Source organism: Nomia melanderi, chromosome 3 (assembly GCF_051020985.1).
Source record: "Nomia melanderi isolate GNS246 chromosome 3, iyNomMela1, whole genome shotgun sequence".
NCBI lineage: Eukaryota > Metazoa > Arthropoda > Insecta > Hymenoptera > Halictidae > Nomia > Nomia melanderi.
Window position 1 is genome coordinate 8,624,470 of NC_135001.1, and position 20,828 is coordinate 8,645,297.

At 42.2% G+C, this 20,828-nt stretch overlaps 1 protein-coding gene across 3 annotated transcripts in view; it reads left to right on the plus strand.

Moving 5' to 3' along the window:
• The first annotated feature begins 1,140 nt into the window (after positions 1 to 1,140).
• The window catches only part of LOC116429717 (RUN and FYVE domain-containing protein 2), a 31,827-nt gene continuing 12,139 nt past the window's right edge, over positions 1,141 to 20,828 (plus strand). Inside the window, exons 1-11 of one of the 3 annotated variants that reach the window (XM_031982976.2) lie at positions 1,151 to 2,642; positions 3,590 to 3,768; positions 3,847 to 3,956; positions 4,849 to 5,056; positions 5,147 to 5,310; positions 5,390 to 5,552; positions 5,613 to 5,729; positions 6,340 to 6,480; positions 9,665 to 9,762; positions 13,695 to 13,911; positions 15,339 to 15,596. In XM_031982976.2, coding sequence (XP_031838836.1) covers positions 2,309 to 2,642; positions 3,590 to 3,768; positions 3,847 to 3,956; positions 4,849 to 5,056; positions 5,147 to 5,310; positions 5,390 to 5,552; positions 5,613 to 5,729; positions 6,340 to 6,480; positions 9,665 to 9,762; positions 13,695 to 13,911; positions 15,339 to 15,596 — 1,989 coding nt within the window. In that variant the 5' untranslated portion in view covers positions 1,151 to 2,308. Of the gene's footprint in view, positions 2,643 to 3,589; positions 3,769 to 3,846; positions 3,957 to 4,848; positions 5,057 to 5,146; positions 5,311 to 5,389; positions 5,553 to 5,612; positions 5,730 to 6,339; positions 6,481 to 7,469; positions 9,396 to 9,664; positions 9,763 to 13,694; positions 13,912 to 15,338; positions 15,597 to 20,828 lie in introns of those variants that run through there. The other 2 variants (XM_031982987.2, XM_031982996.2) reach the window with 2 other exon arrangements.

Consider the following 20,828-nt stretch of genomic DNA (forward strand, 5'->3'; position numbering starts at 1 on the left):
GAAACGTAAACATGGCCGCGGAGAGTAGCGAAGGTTTGCCAATATCTCCGTCCGAGAAATCGTTGTCGGGTAGCCTAGTGTCCGAGGAAAATGAGAAAACTGTATCGCGATCGCCGTCGACTTACTCGATTAGGGAGGACAAGTGGCCGGATCTGGTCGTTTCGAGGCCTAGAAAACTGGACGCCTGGTGGTCGCCGAGACGTAAGTACATAGCGCGATAGGTGCATGCTCCTCCGTTGCGTTTTGGCGGGCGGTTTGAACGCGTCGCGGCTCCCGTGCCCGCGGAGCCCCGTGTCGTGCACGCGCGCTCACCGCGAACGTGGCTTATTCTTATCGGGAAACGCCTACTCGCCAGCCGACGTGACGTCTCGTCATCAATGGCAACGTTATGCGTGTTACAGCGACGTACTGCCGGATTGTTTACCTCCGCTATGGCGGATTACTACGTGTACGGGCCCCCTAAGGTTCCAGCAGCGAATTGAAACGACGAACACGCCTTTTCTCGATTGTTTCGTTGTTTTATTAATAATCTGGCGATGTAGATCTTCTTTTCTTTATTTTTTTTTTATTTTCCCCAATTACACGAGTGGAACAATTCTATGTTTTTACTGGTATGCCTTACCGTTTGAGGACCTCTAGCTGAAACTTAGGTCTCCCGTTTGTATAAATTGTTGCAGATTTAACAGTAGGACTACCGACTAGTAACATTGATTGTATATTTTGTTATAGAACTTATAAAAATACATTTATCGAGTTTTCAATTTCCTTATATTTTAGTTTGTATTTATGTAAATCAATTTCTTGAATAATTTCTGAGAAGATCGTCTATGGCTTTCCCATGATTGCGAAAGAAGACTCAAAATGGGTCGTTTTGACCCATCTGGAAGTTCTAGTGTTAAATGTGTCACGTGGATCGTTGAATTGCTTATACGTTGAGTAAAGTCGAAATAGTTGAGTTTTTCATGTGTCGTGACAACGTAGTTTGTCGTTTTTTTTACTTTGAATTGTAAATGAAAGAGTTATTGTTTAAAGACAGGGTACAGTAACCGTTGAGGCGTAATTACAGGAATAGTTAATATACTAGTCATTCAAAGTAGTTGTAGGTAATCATTTCTTAAATTTCCACTTCACCGTAGAGACAATTTTTTTTTAACGACTCTATATGTGAATAGATTGTCTACCTTTTATTTTAACAGTTCGTTAGATTCGTCGCGTTTAGACGTTCTTTTGCCCTTAAAGCACTAGAAAGATGTCCTTAAACGTAATTAAATACATTTCAATAATAATGGAAAAGGAGTTTTAATGTATCTTTCAGCTTGGCAAATTATAAACGAAACTAAATAAACTAATAAATTCAATACTGGATAACAGACTTCCACCTGCTGTAGTGATTCAGCAAAAAATAAGTGTGTAAATGTTTGTACGGATAAAAAAACATTTAATTACACGAATACGATCGCGGTAAACGCGTAAATATTTATTCGTGGAATCCGCTGATCCACGGTATCCTACATTACCGACGTTTTTCGATCACCACGAGATGTCAGCACGCAACAGTCACCGCCTAAAGCGGGAATATTGATTATCGTAGGTGGAGGTAAGGTCGGCGGGAGAATCAATATTACTTTTCGCCGGCGAGCTCGCCATTTTCGACGTGATATTTTTCGTGGACGATCGACGTACGAAACACGCGAGTTTTCCACCCTCTGTGCGTCAATTTCCGTGTCCCTTTTCTTCGTGAGAATCGAGTCGCGCGGCGTCGGGCTACAATGTAGCAGCAATCGTTCGCGAGCCGTTTTTTTCCGCTTAAGCAAGGGTTTCTTTTCATCGCTTTTACCGCAGTGTCTATATTTCAATTGCAACGCACACGGATTAACGCTTCATCGGTCCGCCGAACAAACACGTAACAAGGAGGAATCACCGCGAACGCTTCGAGCAGATCCACACGCAGGGCGAAATAAAATTCGTTTCGAATAATCGCAGCGCGATAACCGAGCGATTAGACTCGATCTTCGTGCTATCAGCTGATCGACCTTATTAAAAATAAAAGGGCTAAATGAGGCGAAGACCAATTCACTCGAGGGTCGTTCATTAAGAGGATCGAGGGATCGAAACGATCAGTTACTCAGTTTTCATTGTTCTCATCGAGAGAGAGAGAGATTGAAGGATCAACCGTTTTTCGTGACATTGTTACGATAGACGTTGAGTTAGCTCGCTGAAGTGATCGGTAGCTAAACGATAAATTGAGCTATCCAAGGAAGAATAGAGGATCGGAGATATCAAAAGGGAGAAAAGTCTACTGTCTTCTATGCGGCAAGAATCCCAGAACGGTCTGAAGATCAGGCCACCGGGCGACCACGGTGGTGTGCATCACGACGGGGTCATGCTCGAAGAAGATATGGCTGGCGCACAGGACACGATATACCTGTGCAATTTTCGGGTGTCGGTGGACGGCGACTGGCTCTGTCTGAAAGAGCTGCAGGATGTCGAGTTATCGTCGCCGTACTCGATGCAGCGGTCACCGTCTCCGCCCCTCGCACTCAGTGGTATAAATCATCGCCAACAGCAACAGCAACAGCTTCCTGAACAGCGAGAGCTTATGCCGCCAAGCCCGCCACCATTGCAGCACGTCTCCAGCTTGTGTCTGTAATCGGTGTTCTCGCACCTATTCGCTTCACTTTCTTACTTTCTCACTCGGGACTTTCGGGCTAGCGGGATCACACTTGAAAATTTTATTTACGATCAGTATGATTTTGATCTTTGGCCTTGATCGTGTCCTGACGACTAGTGTGATACATCGAGTTTCAAGGACGTCGCACTGTCTTTCATTTTGTCGATAGTCGAGGGCTTTAGATGCGAGCTGGGTTAAAGAGGATGAAGTAATGATCAATCTTTTGGGGTACTTAAAGGGTCCTGCGGCCATTCTGCGAATTTCAGATTGATATCCACTCTTGGTAGCTAAGTTGTTCTTGTTTAATCCTTGTAGCAAAGTAGATATAGCTTTAAGAATCAACTTAAAATTATTCCCTGTGAGATTATGTAATTGCAGTAGTTCGTGAATGAGCTGTGGAAAGAAGATTTAGTGACGGATTTTTCGTTTATACCTCATTCCTTTAAAGTTTTGTAAATATTCTTTACTTTAAATTGCTGAACGCTTGCTCAGATCTGTTCGATGTTCGCAGTCGCAGTTTTTTTTTATCGTTTACCTCAATCCGAAGATGCTCGAATCCGTAGATCTCGACTATTCGATGCTCCGTTCTACACTGTTTCGCAAGCGACTTCGAATTAGTGCATCATTCTAATGTTTCTTTTTCTGCGATCGAAATCTATCTTTTATGTTCAACTTTCGAACTGCCTTCGCTCTCTTCTCCGCACAGCCTTTCAGTTGTCAATGATTTTGCGCTGCGCTTCGTCGATATTCGCACTCATATCATCCTCGCAATACCGGGCAAGCCGATTCGCTCCGCATAAATGTTGCCGGGGAAGAACGAGGATAACGATAATGGGACTACAATGATGGTTTAATATGAGTAGAAAGAAGTTTATTGCCTAGTCTTCCACCTGGAACAAGAACCTATTGTTTTTGCAGCACGGGACCCGGTCATCATCGAGAGGAGTAATCTCGTTAACATTTCAAAGCTGATCGTCAAGGAGCTGATCGAAACGTCATTGAAATACAGTCGAATGCTCGACTCCGATCACATGCCCTTGCAACATTTCTTCATCGTTCTCGAGCACGTACTCAGACACGGTTTACGGCCAAAGAAGGTAAATTATACCTTCCAAGTATCCGGGCTACGTTGTAGGCTGTTAAAGGATAACGGCATTAACCGCCTTCGATTTCAGGGTCTCCTCGGACCCAAGAAGGAGCTGTGGGACATACTTCAGCTCGTTGAGAAATATTGTTCAGAAGCGCAGGACATTACGTCCAGCATTCGTGATCTACCTACCGTTAGGTATAACACCATTATTTCTCGCCATTTTGTAACTTAAAATGTCACTTTAATCGGCAGTTTTGTAGATTTTAACGCTGTTACATTTCACCGAGTACTTTTATAGCATTTCGATCACTTCATTGAATTCCTCGTGGCACGAGTTTTCATGGGAATTTACAGGCTGTCCTTTGCATCTCGTCTAAAAGTTCGTTGCCTTCTTTTCGAAGAAGTAAACGTTTGTATAAAAGTTTCTGCTTTGGAAGAATGGTGTGTAAATTATTATAATGCAAGCTTGTGATGTATTCGAGTACAAAAAGCTATTGGAAATCGAGTATTTAATTCATTATTTGGAGAGTTTTATTGGAATATTTGTTGCATCTATCTATTCTATTGGCGAACGGTGACATTAAAACAAGCTGCACGGTAACCGAGCTTGCGAGTAAGAATCTAATAAAGATTCTTGTGACGAAGGTCATTCAAATGTCGCGTCTCGGGACATTCTTGAATATACCTTGCTCGTTAGTTCTGCTCTTTACGAATAAAGGAAATAAAGGAGAACTTCAATTCGTAGTAAACGGGACATCCTGTAATACACAGCCGTAAAGTTCAACTAACCATTCTAATTACATCCCCCATATTTTCTAGTACATTAGCAAACAAAACGTTCGAACAAAATTCTTGCATTCTGAGACGAACGAACTTCCCAAACATAGAAACACATTGGCCGTCTTTAAAATCAAAATTCTTTCTCAAGGATACCTTCGATCCTTGCATCATCCGCAATCATTTTTCAAACCTTCATCCACAACAATCCTGCCATTCACCTAAGGCAAAGAGAAAGGAAAGAAAAATGATTCAGGTTCTTAAACATTCAACGGGAGAAGTGCACGGCTGATAGCGTTGACATTTTCAGGACCGCAATGGGTAGGGCGCGAGCGTGGTTGCGTATGGCGTTGATGCAAAAAAAGCTAGCCGATTATTTAAAAGTGCTGATCGATCACAAGGAGGACATATTGTCCGAGTACTTCGAGCCGGACGCTCTGATGATGAGCGAGGAAGCGATCGTTATAATGGGTTTATTGGTGGGCCTGAACGTGATCGACTGCAACTTCTGCGTGAAGGTTAGTTCAGATCCTTGCAGTTCTATGCGAGGATGATCACCGAGAGCGATCCTCTAACCGGCTAAGAACCGTTTGCGACTATTGCGACAGGAAGAAGATCTCGATTGTCAGCAGGGCGTGATTGACTTCTCGCTGTATCTGCGTAACAGCAATCACATACCCGGCGAGTCCCCGGACGACGAGGTCGAGAATGACAACATGACCACCGTTCTCGACCAGAAGAATTACATCGAGGAGCTGAACCGACATTTAAAGTAATATCATTTGCATTTACGATGCAACCCGAAGCGACTCGACCCAAAGCAGTGATACTGTATTTTGCGTCGATTTCAGCGCGACCGTGACGAACCTCCAAGCCAAAGTCGAGTCCCTGACGACCACGAACGCTCTAATGAAGGAGGATCTGTCGATCGCTAAGAACAATATATTGTCGCTTCACGAGGAGAACAGGCAATTAAAGAAAGAACTGGGGATAGAGATCAAAGACACTAACGAGGTACGAATATTCGTTTAAGGGCCGCGTGGCTGACATTTGCAGCAATCGTTTTCGTTCCAGAACGGCAAACCGCCGATTAAGATCACCGAAACGACAGCAGAGATCGAGGAACTGAGAAGTAGAGTGGAGGCCGAAAAGAAAATGCGACAGAACGTGGAAAAAGAATTGGAACTACAGGTCGAGAATTATTTTAATATTCCGCGCCACAGATTAGCGAGCGCTCCGTACCCCGGATTACCGTTCAACAGATCATTCTGGCTGTTTTTCCCCCGGTCGATTCGCGACATGAAAATTCACGTTATTGTACGGGGTGGTAGATAATAGTCGGACTGAGGGAAATAAATTTGTAGTCCTTAGAAAGGATTGATTGACTATGTGAAAATGAATCGAAATTGTTGGAATACTTTCAATCGAACAAGATAGAGTCCTGTTCGGAGTTAATTTTTTCACGTGATATTCAGTATTGTCTGAACAATGATACAAGGAATTTGAATTGGATCAGAAACTGTATCTTAATTTAAAAATTCATTATTTCAATAATTCTTTTGTAGACGAAGGATTCTTTCCGGCATATTATCTACCGTAGATTTTCACTATATTTTTATGCAAGTATTCGGTACGGTTGCGTATTAAATGAACGATATCTTTGATCTGTTTTTTATAACGAAACTAACATTGAACGTAACGTCAAATCAGAATTAAGGTACACATCATGGGGCGCTATAGAAATTCCCGGGTTACCAACGATAGGGTCCGAAGTCTGACGAACGAATTTTCTCTGAAACAGATCAGTATGAAATCGGAAATGGAGGTGGCTATGAAATTACTGGAGAAAGACATTCACGAGAAACAAGACACGATCATATCGCTGCGGCGACAGCTCGATGAGATCAAATTGATTAACTTGGAGATGTACAAAAAGCTGCAGGTGATGTGTTATACTCCTTCTCATAGATTAATCGTAACGCGGTGTGCCTTAACAATATCAAAATTCTGATTTCCTCTGAATGATCACCGTCGAAACCAATTTTCCTCGCTGATCATGGGACATTGGCGAAGAATCTTTCACGAAGGATCGATCGCTGCTCGTACCCTCGTTGCGATTACGATTTTTTTTTAATGCACGACTCATATCTTCCCCGTCATTGCACCTCGAATGAGACGCTTTCAGTACACCCCTCCCCCGCTCCGTTTTAACATGACCCGCTTTACAGAATTCGTTAACGGCTCCCATTTTGCGTTGTCTACACCTCGCAAGGGAACAATCTCGATTGGTCGAATTCGATATCAACGGGTTTCCGCGAGACGACAGTACAGTAGAACCCCCTATAACAGGATTAACATATTCCGTGTTACAGGGTTTCACGTTTGCCAATTTCGCGAGAAATTACCATTTTGTATAGGGTAAGCCGAGAAGAAATGGCCCGCTTTTCTTAAAAGAACTGCTACATCATGTATATCATTAATACCGAACAAAAGAAAATATATTTACGAAAGCAAATGCAGATAAGAAGAATAATTAAATAGATTTCTGTGTAAGATTCCATACACCACTAAAAACAATTGAAAATATAAATATATGAGAATCTAAATGAGATCTGGCCATCTCAGCCGGAACCTACCGATCCAACTTGAATTAAGCCGGTTCTCTGCTTGTACCAGCTTCTTATGGAGAATCTTACTTTTATAGTTATTCTTCGACGATATTTGAATCGCGCCATAGGGGGTTCTACTGTATTTCAGTTCCTAATAATACGTTTTGTATCGTTAGAAACCCACGCACCGTCGTCTCGCCATACGCCGTTTAAAACTTGAAGCCCAACGATCGAGGTTCTTCTTTTTCGCGAGCTCCTCTGGCACTAGGGTGTTAGCCGCGGGCTCTTCGATTCCTTGTTTCTGGACGTGTTTCCATTCTAGGAGTGTGAGCACGAATTAACACAGAAAGGCGAAATGGTGAGCCGGCTGCACGCGAAGACCAATCAGATCGGCAAGATCCTGCATAACCTCGAGAAGTACAATCACCGGATGATGGACGGGGACAGTATTCGTAGCCCCACCACGCCGAGTAGTGTCACTAAATCGATTCTTAACAAAACCAGCCCCACGTCGCCGCGGGGCTGCCCGTCGTCAGATAACGTTCCCGTTCAGCAACCGCATCCTAGCAATCAGCAACAGCCGTGTAACAAACAGCAACAGACCTCTAACAGCCAGCAACCGGCTTCTAACAATCAGCAACAGCCCGCTAGTAGCCAGCAAAAGTCCGCCAGTCAGCCCACTAACGATCACCAATCATCCAATAACGATCAACAACAATCCCCTAACAATCGACAAGATCCCCCTAATAACAGCGCGGCGCAGAAAGACGACACGAAAGGCACTAACGGCAAGGCAACGTCGAAGCCTGACGACAGTCAGAAGCAAAGTAAATGCAACGGCGAGGTTAACGCGGCTACCGAGCCGGCCCAACAACAGCCGTCGAATGTATAAAACGGTTTTGCCTTTAACGAGAACGGTTTTTATACTGTACACCACTGACGCATCGTTTAACAATCCTGTCTAAGGCTGTATCGAACGTAATCCTTTTTTTTATACACGACCAGCGTGCTCCTGAAACGTCCAATTGCACGTGAACGATCTATGCATTTGCGCACGTTGCTGCGCGGACCGGTTGTGTATATAATTTTGTAAAATGTGATTTTCTATTTTTCGATATTTTCCTGGCCGCTCGAGAGGTTCCTGATCTTTCATTCTGTCGGGATATACATATATATTGAACGGTTATTCTGCGTTCCACGGGGTCACCGATGGACGACACGTTTGAACCTGAAGCGGTGAGCCTAAACGTTGCGACGCGATCGGCGATTAGGATGATTTTTTCGAGGATGTCATTGGACTTTACAGGAGCATCGTGCACACGACACGATACGAACTATATCAAATCGCTAATTATAATTAGAATTCTCTTACGGAACTTCCTATATACGAAACGCGTAGAAAATTGACAGATATCAATCGAAGTATATTACGGTTAATTATATGAAACGGATTCACGCATCAATACGCTTCTAATGAAGTCTCTATCAAAGTGTTTCAATTGCGACACTCACTCTCTCCCTCTCTCCTCCCCCCCCCCCCCCCCTCTCTATAATATATATATATATTATATATATATATAAAATTAGCTGTGCTCTGTTAATGCATAATTGCGCTGTTAATGAAATTGCTATTATATATCGAAACTATCGAAGACAATAACGTCAATAGAAGTTTTTACTATATTACGCTCTTTATGAGGTTCAATTGCCACGTATTTCGCCTTCCATTGAGTTTCGATTACGTTCATTACTCCCGCATAGACTCGCGATTCGTTCGAACAGAAGTATTTAATTATCGTGTCATTCCAGCAACGATCATTCTCTATTGCACAGTTTATTATCTAATGCGACCTACCGTGTCACCGCGACGAATATATTACGATACATTTACGTCGATGTTATTTCGTAATGCGTTTCGCGATTGGACCGTGAACATTTAGGGGTATTCAAATTTTTATATCAACTTTACTTTGTACTTTCTAATTTCATTAATATTATTTCGTTAGAATAACGCCTATTTCGTTAGGATATTTTCTCGAATTGGTGGGAAGTAAAATGGCTGCCCACCGACGTACGTTTGCATGTATTTCCATGATATTCATTAGTGATACGAATATTACATTCAGAATCGACAATTTTGCGTTTGGAACAATAATATCGTGCTCGGGCAGTTTTTAATTTCCATGATCAGCCGCAAGACAGAATGACGTTTGTCGAGGGATGATCGACGATCCTTCCTGAGATATGATCAATACCATTCACTTTGCATGCAACCCCGACTAATTTTCACCCAAAGCACAGTTTCTTACGTCGTTTCGATTACTTTTCGAGGGCCACTTCACACTGAACACCAAAACAACTGTTTACTGGCTGACGACTAGCCGCAAGAGTTCTACATATGTACTTAATATGTATATGTATTATGATATTTCTACGCATTGTACGATTTCAGGGTTGTACCCAGTCGAGAAACGAAACGATGCCTTTCGCTTTTCACTGATACAGAATTTATTTCAGGAGTGCGAAGGCTCGCTTAAGCATAAGACAGAACTGATCACTAAATTGGAGGCTAAGACGCTATCGATGACTGAGAGCATCCAAAAAATGGATGAAAAGTATGTTTATTTGTCTTTCATTAGTCTTAGTTATGTATTTCATAAGCACGACTGAATCATCGGTCTTAGATCGTAGCCGAGACGATTGTTACATTCAATATCGCATCGTAATGATTCTGTACAGTTCGTCTCGCTTGAGTTTCACGAATGTACCATTTTCGTTCATCTTAGTCGTACCTTTTTGATCATTGTTTTAGAATCATCACGCAAGTAGCGATCAGAACTTCGGTATCCTGGATGCTTTATTACAACCCTTTACACTCGATTTGCAAAATTTAGCAAAACTACACGATTGAATATCCAGTATCGAATATTGTACAATTCATTAACACAAAGAACGTTCGAATACAATAATTCCGTTCTTCAATCTATATACGACTCTTCTGTAACAACTCTTTAATATTCACAAACTGTGTCGAGTACAAAGGGTTGAACCATATCTACCGTTTCAAAATCTCACAACTCTGATCATTTCCTTGCCATACTCGATTCTCAGTAAGTGTATCGAAAATATTCATACATTTCTCTACTTTCGTAACGTAACATTCAACGAAACTAACCAGAACGCATAAAATTCACATTCCTTCGTACATCAGTTACAAAATTCAGCGTTCAATAATTCTCCTCCGAGGAGCATTATCATCTTTGATATCGTTCACATCGTATCTCCGTACGTTGAGATGACAGTCGAATTTCCAGGGTAACGAAGTTCCCGCGCAAAAATCATCATCCCATTAAAAGTTCTTTAATCGAGAATGATATAATAAAAAGAAATCTCTTCGTTGCTCTGTTTCTGCTCCATGGGACACGGCGAACAGAAACGAACTAAAACACTGAGGAACCTTTTCCGCGTTGTTACGTACTAGCGTTTACGTACGAAAAGTCTAGTTGTTGTGATAAGAAATTTTCTATTAGCCCCGTGTCGCCCGACGGATTCACCGCGGAGTCGAACGTCGGGGAACGGAGACCGGTCACATACGCTCGACGCGACGGCCGTAGCTAGAGGCGATTTATTTTTTACTTAGGCGTCGCGTACCGCGATCGGATCTTTAGCGTAGCATAGTGGATACCAGATGCAGTTAGGAAACGCGAATGACTTTATCGTTAACGGAGATGTTGGCAAACCTTCACTCGACGGCTACTTCTTAACAGTCACGTATACATTATGGAGTATCGATGTTATAGAGTTGTCCGTGTTTTCCCGCAATAATTCGTAGATTCTCACCAAACGTTGGGTAACGTGTGTCGATAGCTGTCGAACGTAAAACCGTAGGATATTATCGATTCCCGGTTACGTTTCCCCTTTTGCTTTTCTTCCCCTCCCTCCAATTTTTGATCGTACCAGGCTCGTGTTTAACTGTACCCGTCGATCGCGATCGTCGTTAGTCGACTCGGACGAAAATCGGCGAATCAGTTTGTCGTATTTAAGGAACTGACTTGCGATCATGTTTGAATCATGTTGTATTGTCAACAACGTATTTCTCGTAGTTGTTGATTTGGTATATATGCATATATATATATGCAGATATATATATACATATATAGACCTTTGTTTCGTTTATCGTTACATTTACCGCTTGTGCGTTCACAGACGGCACGGCCGTTCACGTTCCACCGAGAGACTTACAGTGCCATACGAGTATAATTTATATTTTCTCTTTATAAATATAATTATGTATAAGCATCGAGCAAATGGTCGTTATAATCCACCAATACACTACGTGTGCTTGTACCAATGCAACGGAAAATAAATTTATGACTGAAAATAGTTTCCATTTGATTACCCTCAGATCATCTTTGCTTTGTAATAGGGGTGCACGAGTTGATCCAGTTCTAATATCGAGTTGCTTGAAGCTACACTCCCACTTGTGATATTCGGATTATTTATCGATGAGAAATCACGTTTTTTCTACTTTCTTTATTTTTGCCACGTTTTATATTTCACTTTAGTTACTAATGTTGACTCAATGAGTAATAAGTAAAATAATGTTAGATTATCTTAATGCTTGGCGAAAGATTTATATCGATTTCGGATAGTCTATTATTATATATTATTATTAGTATTATTCAGTATAATGTAATTAAATATAATATTATTTAACAATAACAAATTGTTCAATTTCCTTTCGTTGTACTAAACAAACTGGATACAACATTTAACAGGACGTTTTGCTAAATTTTCAAGAGGATTGAACGCAACGAATATTCAAAACAATAAACCGAAAATACAGGGAATATTCTGAAATCAAGTTTCACCGAAAAAACGCTGATTTACTAATCGGTACTCTCAATATCGTATTTGAACATAGACCAAAGCACAAAACAACTGACGAACACGGAATAGAATAACGACCGAAATTTCAACGCAACCAATAATAAGGCATAAGCAAATAATTAAATGAATCCTACCAATTAAACCAATTTTCTATGCGACAAATCCCCGTTAACACGGTCCGCGTTCCCCAAAGCAAGAAGTTCAACCGAACGAGAAATCGCGCTAATGTAACACGCAAATTATTTCGCCGGCCATTTATACAGAAACAACATAACAACATTGGGAAGGTGGCTTCAGGCAATTCAGTCGACTTCTCGACAACCGCGGTCCGAGAACGCATAAAAAAAAGAAAATAGGAATTTCTTATATACGGTTAAACGAGCGATCGCCTGTGACGCGGGTATCTTCGACGCGGTCGTTCCAATTCGCCAAGGATATTCCACGTTGAAAATCGTTCTATTCAACTTTCGTTCGCCATTGTTCTCCGCGAAATATCGAGGTTATGATAATGCGCAAGGTAAGTCGGACTTTCGTCGCGTTAATCGTTGGATTACGAATCAGTCGGAAAAATAAACGGGCAGTGGGGGTGGCCGGGGCTCGCCCCGGCCGAATTCGCCGGGTGAATCCGGCGCATAGAGCCATTATAAAAACATTCCAGCCGTTTCTTCGGTTGGATAATGATATTCGGTCATGAATAATCATAGGAAAAGACTTTCGAGCGGGGACACTTCCGGGGCGGAGCTGATCTTCGCTCCCGTAACTCGGCCGCGCGTCGCGAGGCTTAATATTTCTGCGTAGCCAAGCAGAAAAACTGCGGCGGCCCGCGAATTCGTTTAAACGGGATGACCGTCGTGGTTATTGAATTAGTTAAAACGAGTTTCGGCCGCGCGGGCCAGCCAGCGCCGGGACTAGGCGTGAATGGTTTATACCGACACTGTTTCCTTCGCTTTTCGGCGCCGTTAATTATTACCACCCTCCGCGGAACGTTCATCACTGTTATATGGAAAGGCTCTTTAACATTTCACGTTAATGACTTTGTGAGCTCAATTTGCTGTCGAATGATCGCAAGATAGTGCCTTAAGTACACCCCGAATTCCGCGGTTGCTACTTACGCGCGGATAGTTCCACCAAGAAAGAATGGTTACAGGCTAAACGCTTGTATCTCTTTGCGATTGGTCTGGGTGGTTTTCGACGATAAAACACGTGCATTCGTGGATTCTTCTTTTATGTGACTTTGCTTTTAGCATTTATCGTTGGACTGCAGACGGTTGTACGTGTCACGCGAGTTGATTTTTTCAAATGCAATTCGGCGAATGGTTTCTGTGTTAGATAACGGAATGTATTTATTGAACGGGTTCGGAAAAATGTTCTCTGTTCGAATCGATTGATGTATATATATATATTTACCGTTCTGATGAAGACCATATAAAATCTGCAGTCTATCGACGACATAGATTTAATCAGTATCAATCCAGGTTCATCATCATCAGCTTCATTTCTCATCCGCGCACGCCCAATTCGCCATTCCATTTGCGTCGGTCATGAAAAAGGAGATAGGATCGCGGGAATTGTTCGCGTTACCGAAATTATATTCCGCGGAACGTGAGATCGCGGGCTCTTGTTTGACGGTTAAGTACCAGCGGTTTGGCTTAATCAGGTGCAAGGAAATGGACGGCGTGAGATCTGGCGCGGAGGAGAGGGTGAGGATTTTGGACGCCGAGGCTGCGGAGAGGGAGGCAAGGGCGACCGGGGTTGAGAGGGAATTGCGAGTCGAACGTGAATGGAGGACCTCCTTGCAGGAAGCATCGATTTCCAACGCGGAGAAGATCTCTCAATTACATCAGGAGATTGATCAGTTGCGGCGGGTGTCCGAGGTACGTTGCTCCGCTGAACGTGCATACAAGATGCCTTCGAAGTGCTTGATCGAATTTACCCGCAACGGTTGGACCCACATCGCACGCTCATTTATTTCTTTTATTTAAGTACACCGGCAAGGCTGGAAATTGCAACGAAAACATTCGCAATCGCTGGAATCATTTTTTCTTGTGCATTTTCACCCTGCTCTGTGATTTCTTTTACAACCCTTCGCGACCATTGTCCCATGTTGCACACTTATTTATTCTTTTCCGTTTAATTACATACCTTACGATAAAAATTGCAACGAAAAAATTGGCAATCGCTGGAATAATTTTTTGTTTGGCATGTTAACCTCCTCTTGTTTGACTTCTTTTATAACTACGGTCGTTATAATTATTTTATCATTAATAGTAGGTATATTAGGGAAAATATTCTATGCTCACTTCAGAAATGAATAACGAAAAAGTAACATTTGGCTTTAAATAAGTAAAGTAATTTCAAAGATTGACAAAGGCTCCTACATTTTCGTAACATTTTCGTCGAGCACGATAAACGTTGATCAGAAATTTTTCGAGTTTATTGTAGAACAAGCCCTTTGGTTCTAGCTTATAAGGGATGACTTTCCCATGGCGGTAAAAATATTTCAAGAACACGCAATATTATTTTTACGTAAAACTGTCTGTCCATTCAAGGTCTTTGATACATTTCCGACCCCCCAGCTTAAATTTCTATCTTCATCCCCTCGAAACAATCGATTAAAAAATACAAACAAGCCACCCATAGAATATTTTTCCTTTGCACTACCTATCAACGATTCCCCACGTCGCTCGACTTCCTCCGCGACTATCCCTAGAACGTCAATTTAAAAATATTTCCCTACAGCAGTCGACAAAAGAAAAATCGATGTTCGAAAGTACCGTCGTAGCAGAAGACCCCTTCCCTTCACCGATATCAAACACGTTGCGCTCCGGAAGCATGAGTAACTTTTAAGTTCCAAACTTCAAGTCACCCCGCCAACAATTCCCGGGATCCCGGAAAGAATCCGAAGTCCCACGTTCGCCTTAATTCAAAACGATACACGTCTCTCTCTCTTCGGGCAACAAACATTCCCAGCTCCGTTCATCGATTTTCCCATTAGACAGTCCTATCCCCGTTCCCCAAGCGGACCGCCCACCCTCTCGCCTCCCCGAACTTTATCAATCTTTCCGGGAAGTTCCGGGAACTCGGGAAAATCGGATCCGCTCGCTAATTGTCGCCGCATCTCGATTCGTAATCGTCCGCGGGCCGAAGTATCTCCGATAGGCGATTAGTATCGAGGGAAAACGGTGGGAGGACGGGCGTGCAGGTCCGCGACGCGCGGTGCTTCCGGGCCAAGTTTCCCGTCCCGGAGGGCGGAAGGCGTCGAGCGTGTAATTCGAGGCGTCTCTGACCCCGGTGTTTCCAGAAATACCTGGAGCTGCAGGAGGAGCACTACGCGCTGAAGGAGATCTGCACCGAGCAGGAACGAACACTGGAGGAACTTGGGGGACAATTGAGCGCGGCCAAATTGGCGGCCGCCGAATTACGGGAGGCCGCTGACAACGCTCAACAGCACCAGCAGTACCAACACCAGCAGCAAGAGGGTGCGGCGACCTGGGCGAACGATCGCCTGGTCACCCATTGCAAGAGCTGCAACCGTGAGTTCAACATCACTCGTCGTAAGGTAATCAAACTTTTTAATTGCCCCCACGCCTTCCACCCGTCCAGCCAACCGTCTACACACGTATACACACGTATACGTTCAGCCAGCTGATCCTCTTCGTCCAGGCTCGTTGTACGTTCAGTCTAAGAGTCCTTTCGGCTGGAAGACGCGTTTAATCGTTCAATTATCCTTGCCACCTGTTCGGAGGATGCGGTTCACAACTTCCCTTTCTTTCATTCTGCACCAGAGGTGTTACACATTTTAGCCACTCTGAGCATCATTGGAAGAAGACTGGTTGTTATGGGCTGCACGTAAATTAGCAGCATGTTGAATTTGTATTTGTATTGTTACTGGATTTTTCAGTTGCAATCCCGTAAAGTTTGCGAGCTTATGATTTTCTGTTAGACTGCATTGATAATTGTCTTGGGCCGCAGGTTGGACAAGCGTGTTCTACGCAGATCTATGTTGTGCTGTTTCGTGCATACTCTATGACGAATAGCTATAACACTCCAAATCGTTTTCATTAATATGTGTCTTATTTCTTAAACACTAATTCAACAAAAATGAAAATCCACATTTCTTTGGAAGGATGATATCAATATTTTGATATCGAATATTAGACTTAAAGAGGGAGTCTCCTGCTAAACAGTCCCTTCTTAGGGCATTCTTTTTGTCTCCGAGCGAGGAATATTGCATTAAAAGGGATACTATTCTAACGAGTTCTCACCATTTTATTTGACGCCTATAAAATCCTGTCTTACGTTTAGAACAAAAGTAACTCGACGCGTGTGGCACGTCTTTCCAGAGCAAACAATTAACACTTTACCGACCGATAGCCTATTAATCGGCTTTTTATAACTGACGCTTAGTCTGAGAATTTTAACTATGGACGAAAGATACGAGTGAGAAGGGTGCAAGGGTAAGAAAGACAGAGCGAATGGGGGTGTGCGTTTAAACCGAAACAGAGCCGGCGCCAGGGTGAATCTGTGGCTGAGCGGCCGGTCGGTAAAGTGTTAAAACCATTACTGGTTCCGCGGACCAAATTTTTTCTCCAACCAGAATGTCCGAATGTCCTGGACGCGGCACGACATTGACGGGAGGTTCTATCGTGACGAGGGCTACACCCCTTCTTCAAGCATCGCACGACCCGGCTAATCCAGCCGGTAGATCGGAATCGCGTGAGCCGCACGCGGAAACTTTGATGCACGACAGTTCTGTTATTAGAGATAACGCGGTGTATCGCCGTTAAGCCTTGCAATTACAAGCGCCTCCCCCGCCTCCCCCCTGGCATTCTCCATCCTTTCGTTAGCTTCTTGCCACGGGTGTCCGGGTAATTGAAAAGATCCGCCGCGGGCTTGTTGATTCGATCTTATCGCGTGCTCGAGACTTTACGGGATTCGCCTTAATGATGAATCAGGCTATTTGCGTTCGCCGGCGGATTTCGGCGCGGCTTGTTGAGATATTGACTCTCTCGCGAGCCCGGCCGCTTGTTTGACCCTTAAACGGTCCCCGTTTCGGGTCGGGGGTTATTTACTTTATCGAAGATTAAAGTGTTATCGATGAGTCGTATTTTTGGACGCGCAAACATTTTTGTGTGCTTAATAGGAGGTTTTTTGAGTGAAATTGACCCTTCGGCGGATTTGGAAATTTGTTTCTGAATCGAGGAAAACAAGTTTATCGTGAGAGAGTTTTATGTTTCTTATTGTATCTAAGGAGTTGCTTTTGAGTCGTGTCTTCGGACGTGTAAACATTTGTGTGTACTTAATGGGAGGTTTTTTAAATGAAATTAACCCCTCCTACAGCGGATTTGGAAATTTGTTTTTAAATCGTGAGGGACAAGTTTATCGTAAGATAGCTTCTTTTCTTATTCTGACTAAGGATTGCGAGTTTGGTTCTGTTTGTTGGTGTGATTAGGAATGTTGGACGAAGTGTTCTAATGATGCGGTGTGTCGCGCAACAACAAGAGAATTTTGATGAGATTAGTTCACAGGATTAATTAGTTATAACACGATGAATATTTGCATTATGGATTCATTAACTTTAAAATATTCATAGTTTCAAATTTCGTGTAATGCGAAAGGAAGCCGAACGGCTTGCGCATACAGCTTTCCTCTAAAATCTCCCAATATTAACAGAAAATTAGACTAATAGAGGTGAGAAATTTACTCGTTAATCTCGGTGTGGTGAAAGATACGAATAATTCGTACGTTCTAGATCTTTTCATTATTCTGCTTTTGATACTTTGAATAGACCTTTAGAGGCGGCAAAAGATGTTGTGATAATACAAGAATAAGACATTAAGATAATTATTTAGAAAGAGGTTTCTCTCATCGATGTCTATGATTTTTGGTTATGTATACATTTTTCTTATGTATATGAAACGCGTTTAAACATTTCTTTAAACGATAACACTGCGTGATTATTGTACTTGTTTTATAATTAATTATTCGATGGTTCCATCCTCTAATTCGGCGCGAAGGAAATGAAACGATGTTTTAAGATATAGTAATTTAATTTAAGATATAAATTTAACTCGTTTTTCGTTGAATCGTAATGATAATATCTTTAATGGCACTCTTAATATTTCCCAACACTATGATGCAATAAAAACTTAAACCCGTATTAATTGCCTACGAAATTTTAATGAAACGCGCGGATGCGGGTTCATGAAACCATCGGAATCGTTACGATCGGGCTACGAAGTTTTATGCAAAATACGAGTTTTATAGTCAACCACCGTAAAACCGATATGAAATAAAATTCGATTTTCTATATCAAGTGTTTCAGTCAGTTAAGAGCAATATAAAAAAAAGAATAAAATTCTGTGAACGTTCCCCTGTTATTCTTGATCTTTATAACCAATAAAGTGAAAAAATAAAAGTCTGCTCAGAATAATCGTAACTAAGCAGCGAATGTTTATATACTCCCATCACGCGTGAATTCCAAGTATATAATAAAACAAAACCCGCGATTCCATACAATAATTCTACTTCACATTCAATTCAATTAATTTTCTTTAAATGCTCGGTAATTCTCGTTTTATTTCTTCTCCTACTTCATTAACCCTTTCGCTACTATGAACGAGATACCTCGCGATGCAATATCGTAATTATGACCGTGGAAATTAACTAATTGCTAATATAGAAATGGAATATTATACCATATGGTTCTATAATTTTCAATGGAATATTCGAATTAACCGATGACTAAAATCCAGTGGTAAATATTGAAATATCGAAATGTAAGATATTCCCTAAACTAAGATATTTCACGTGAACAATATTGGGCAACGAAATATCTCATTTACAGCACTTTGCAAACAATATTATTTTGCGAGATATTTCGTCCCTAACACCTTACGAACAATATTGACGAAATATCTCGTCCATAAAATTTTACGTTACATATACTTTATATTCGCATTTAATATAATATCAGAAATAAAAGTGTCAAAACGTTATACATGCTTAGACACAATACATGTTCCACAATTTGTTTATATATTACTAAATATATTGCAAATTGTATTGCGCGTACACACCGCGAATGCAACTGGTTTCGATAAATAGCAATCCGCGGTGTACAATTTGTTTAACACGTTGACGCTCGCTCTGAAATCGGCGATAGACAACGAAAGCAATTCTATCCTTTTTGTTAATTAGTTGATTCTTGGGGAGTTCGATCAAGATTTCATACTTTCAGAATAAAATGATTATATTGTTTTCGATCAAAATTATTTTTCGACAATTTCTTAATCGCGTTATAGATGGTTTTACTCTAATCTTATAAACAAGTTTTAGGGGTGACTTTTGGTCAAGCACAGCTCGCATTACTTCGCATTACACTCACGCGTGCCATCTCGTCGAAGCAGTCAGGAAATTTAAGTGTCGAGAAGCGAAACGATGTCTTTACACCGGCGAATCGTCGTGAAAAGTAACGCCCATGTTTGTATGTGTGTGTGTGTGTGTGTGTGATCGCGGGCAAGGAAAGTTCAGAAAGCTTTCTTTTTTTTCCTTTTCTGGCTGAATCACGCGCCAGCACGATATAAGCACTTAAAGTATTCAGCCAGATCAGATCGTTCGGAGGTGCAGTTGCGTGCATCGATAAGGAAAGGCGGCAGTGAGTGTATTCGTGCATTCGTCATACGGATATATTCGCGGGGAAATTTATGTGCACCGGAGCCTTATCGAAATTTCATGGACGTGCACGATAGACACGATTTACTGGAGCTTCTTGGCGCCTTGCTAATGGCACTTCTACCCTTCGCCTTCATAAACGCGAGAGAAGACCCGATTTGTTCCGTTACACCTATTCGAATCGCCGAGAGGGTGATTTAGTTGTCATTCAAAAACGTTCACCGCGTCGACTGTTAAGCAAACACTCGTGAAAACTCGTACGCAATCGGCACAGTTTTCCTAACGCTGGACTAATCGAGCGTTTAACATAATTAATACGTAATCCTTATAAGAATTGTAACAATAGATTGATCTTTACAGTTACTTTCTTAACGCTAGAACTATCGAACGGGTCAAAATGACCCATTCCAGATTTCTTCTTTCCGCGATTATTAAAAAAACAGCAGATGCTTCTCTGGGAATTTTTAAAGAAATTGATTTAGCAATATGCAAATTGATTCACGAATGAATTAAAGTCTCAATAAATGCACTCTTGAAGTTTCTACGGAAGTTTCAAGAAGTCAATTTCAGTGCTCGGTATTTCTAGTGTTAAACTCGCGCATCGTCACCCTCAGAAGCTAAACGGGGAAAACTCAGAATTCCCACGGTAAACCGAACGAAAACAGATTGCCATCCACTTAGCACATCTCCTAATAATACCGACAAATGTAGAAGCGGTGGCTTGTCAAAGATCTCCATCATTCGCGCAACGAAAATAACGCTGTCGAATTTACCCCGAGAATTTTGTATTCCTCGCACTTCGGTAACTTTCGGCGTTGCCCGCATACTGAGAATATCCTTGCCGACGTAACGCCGTATAATTTTACCATTTAGTACCCTCCGGTAGTAAAAAAGAAGCATCAAACTGGAGTCGAAAAGCTGTTGAACGTCCCCTACGAAAGCTTCGAATTTTTTTTTTTACCAAATATTGTACCCACGGGTGGAAAAAAGCGGGGCAGGTACGTTGAATCTTTTCACGGTTCGATGGTTGCTCGGCCCCTTAACGCGCGTGTCCTTCGAGAATCGCTCGCTGCAGCCCGCAGGCGTATTGCGATCGCATTATCGCCGGGCATCGGCC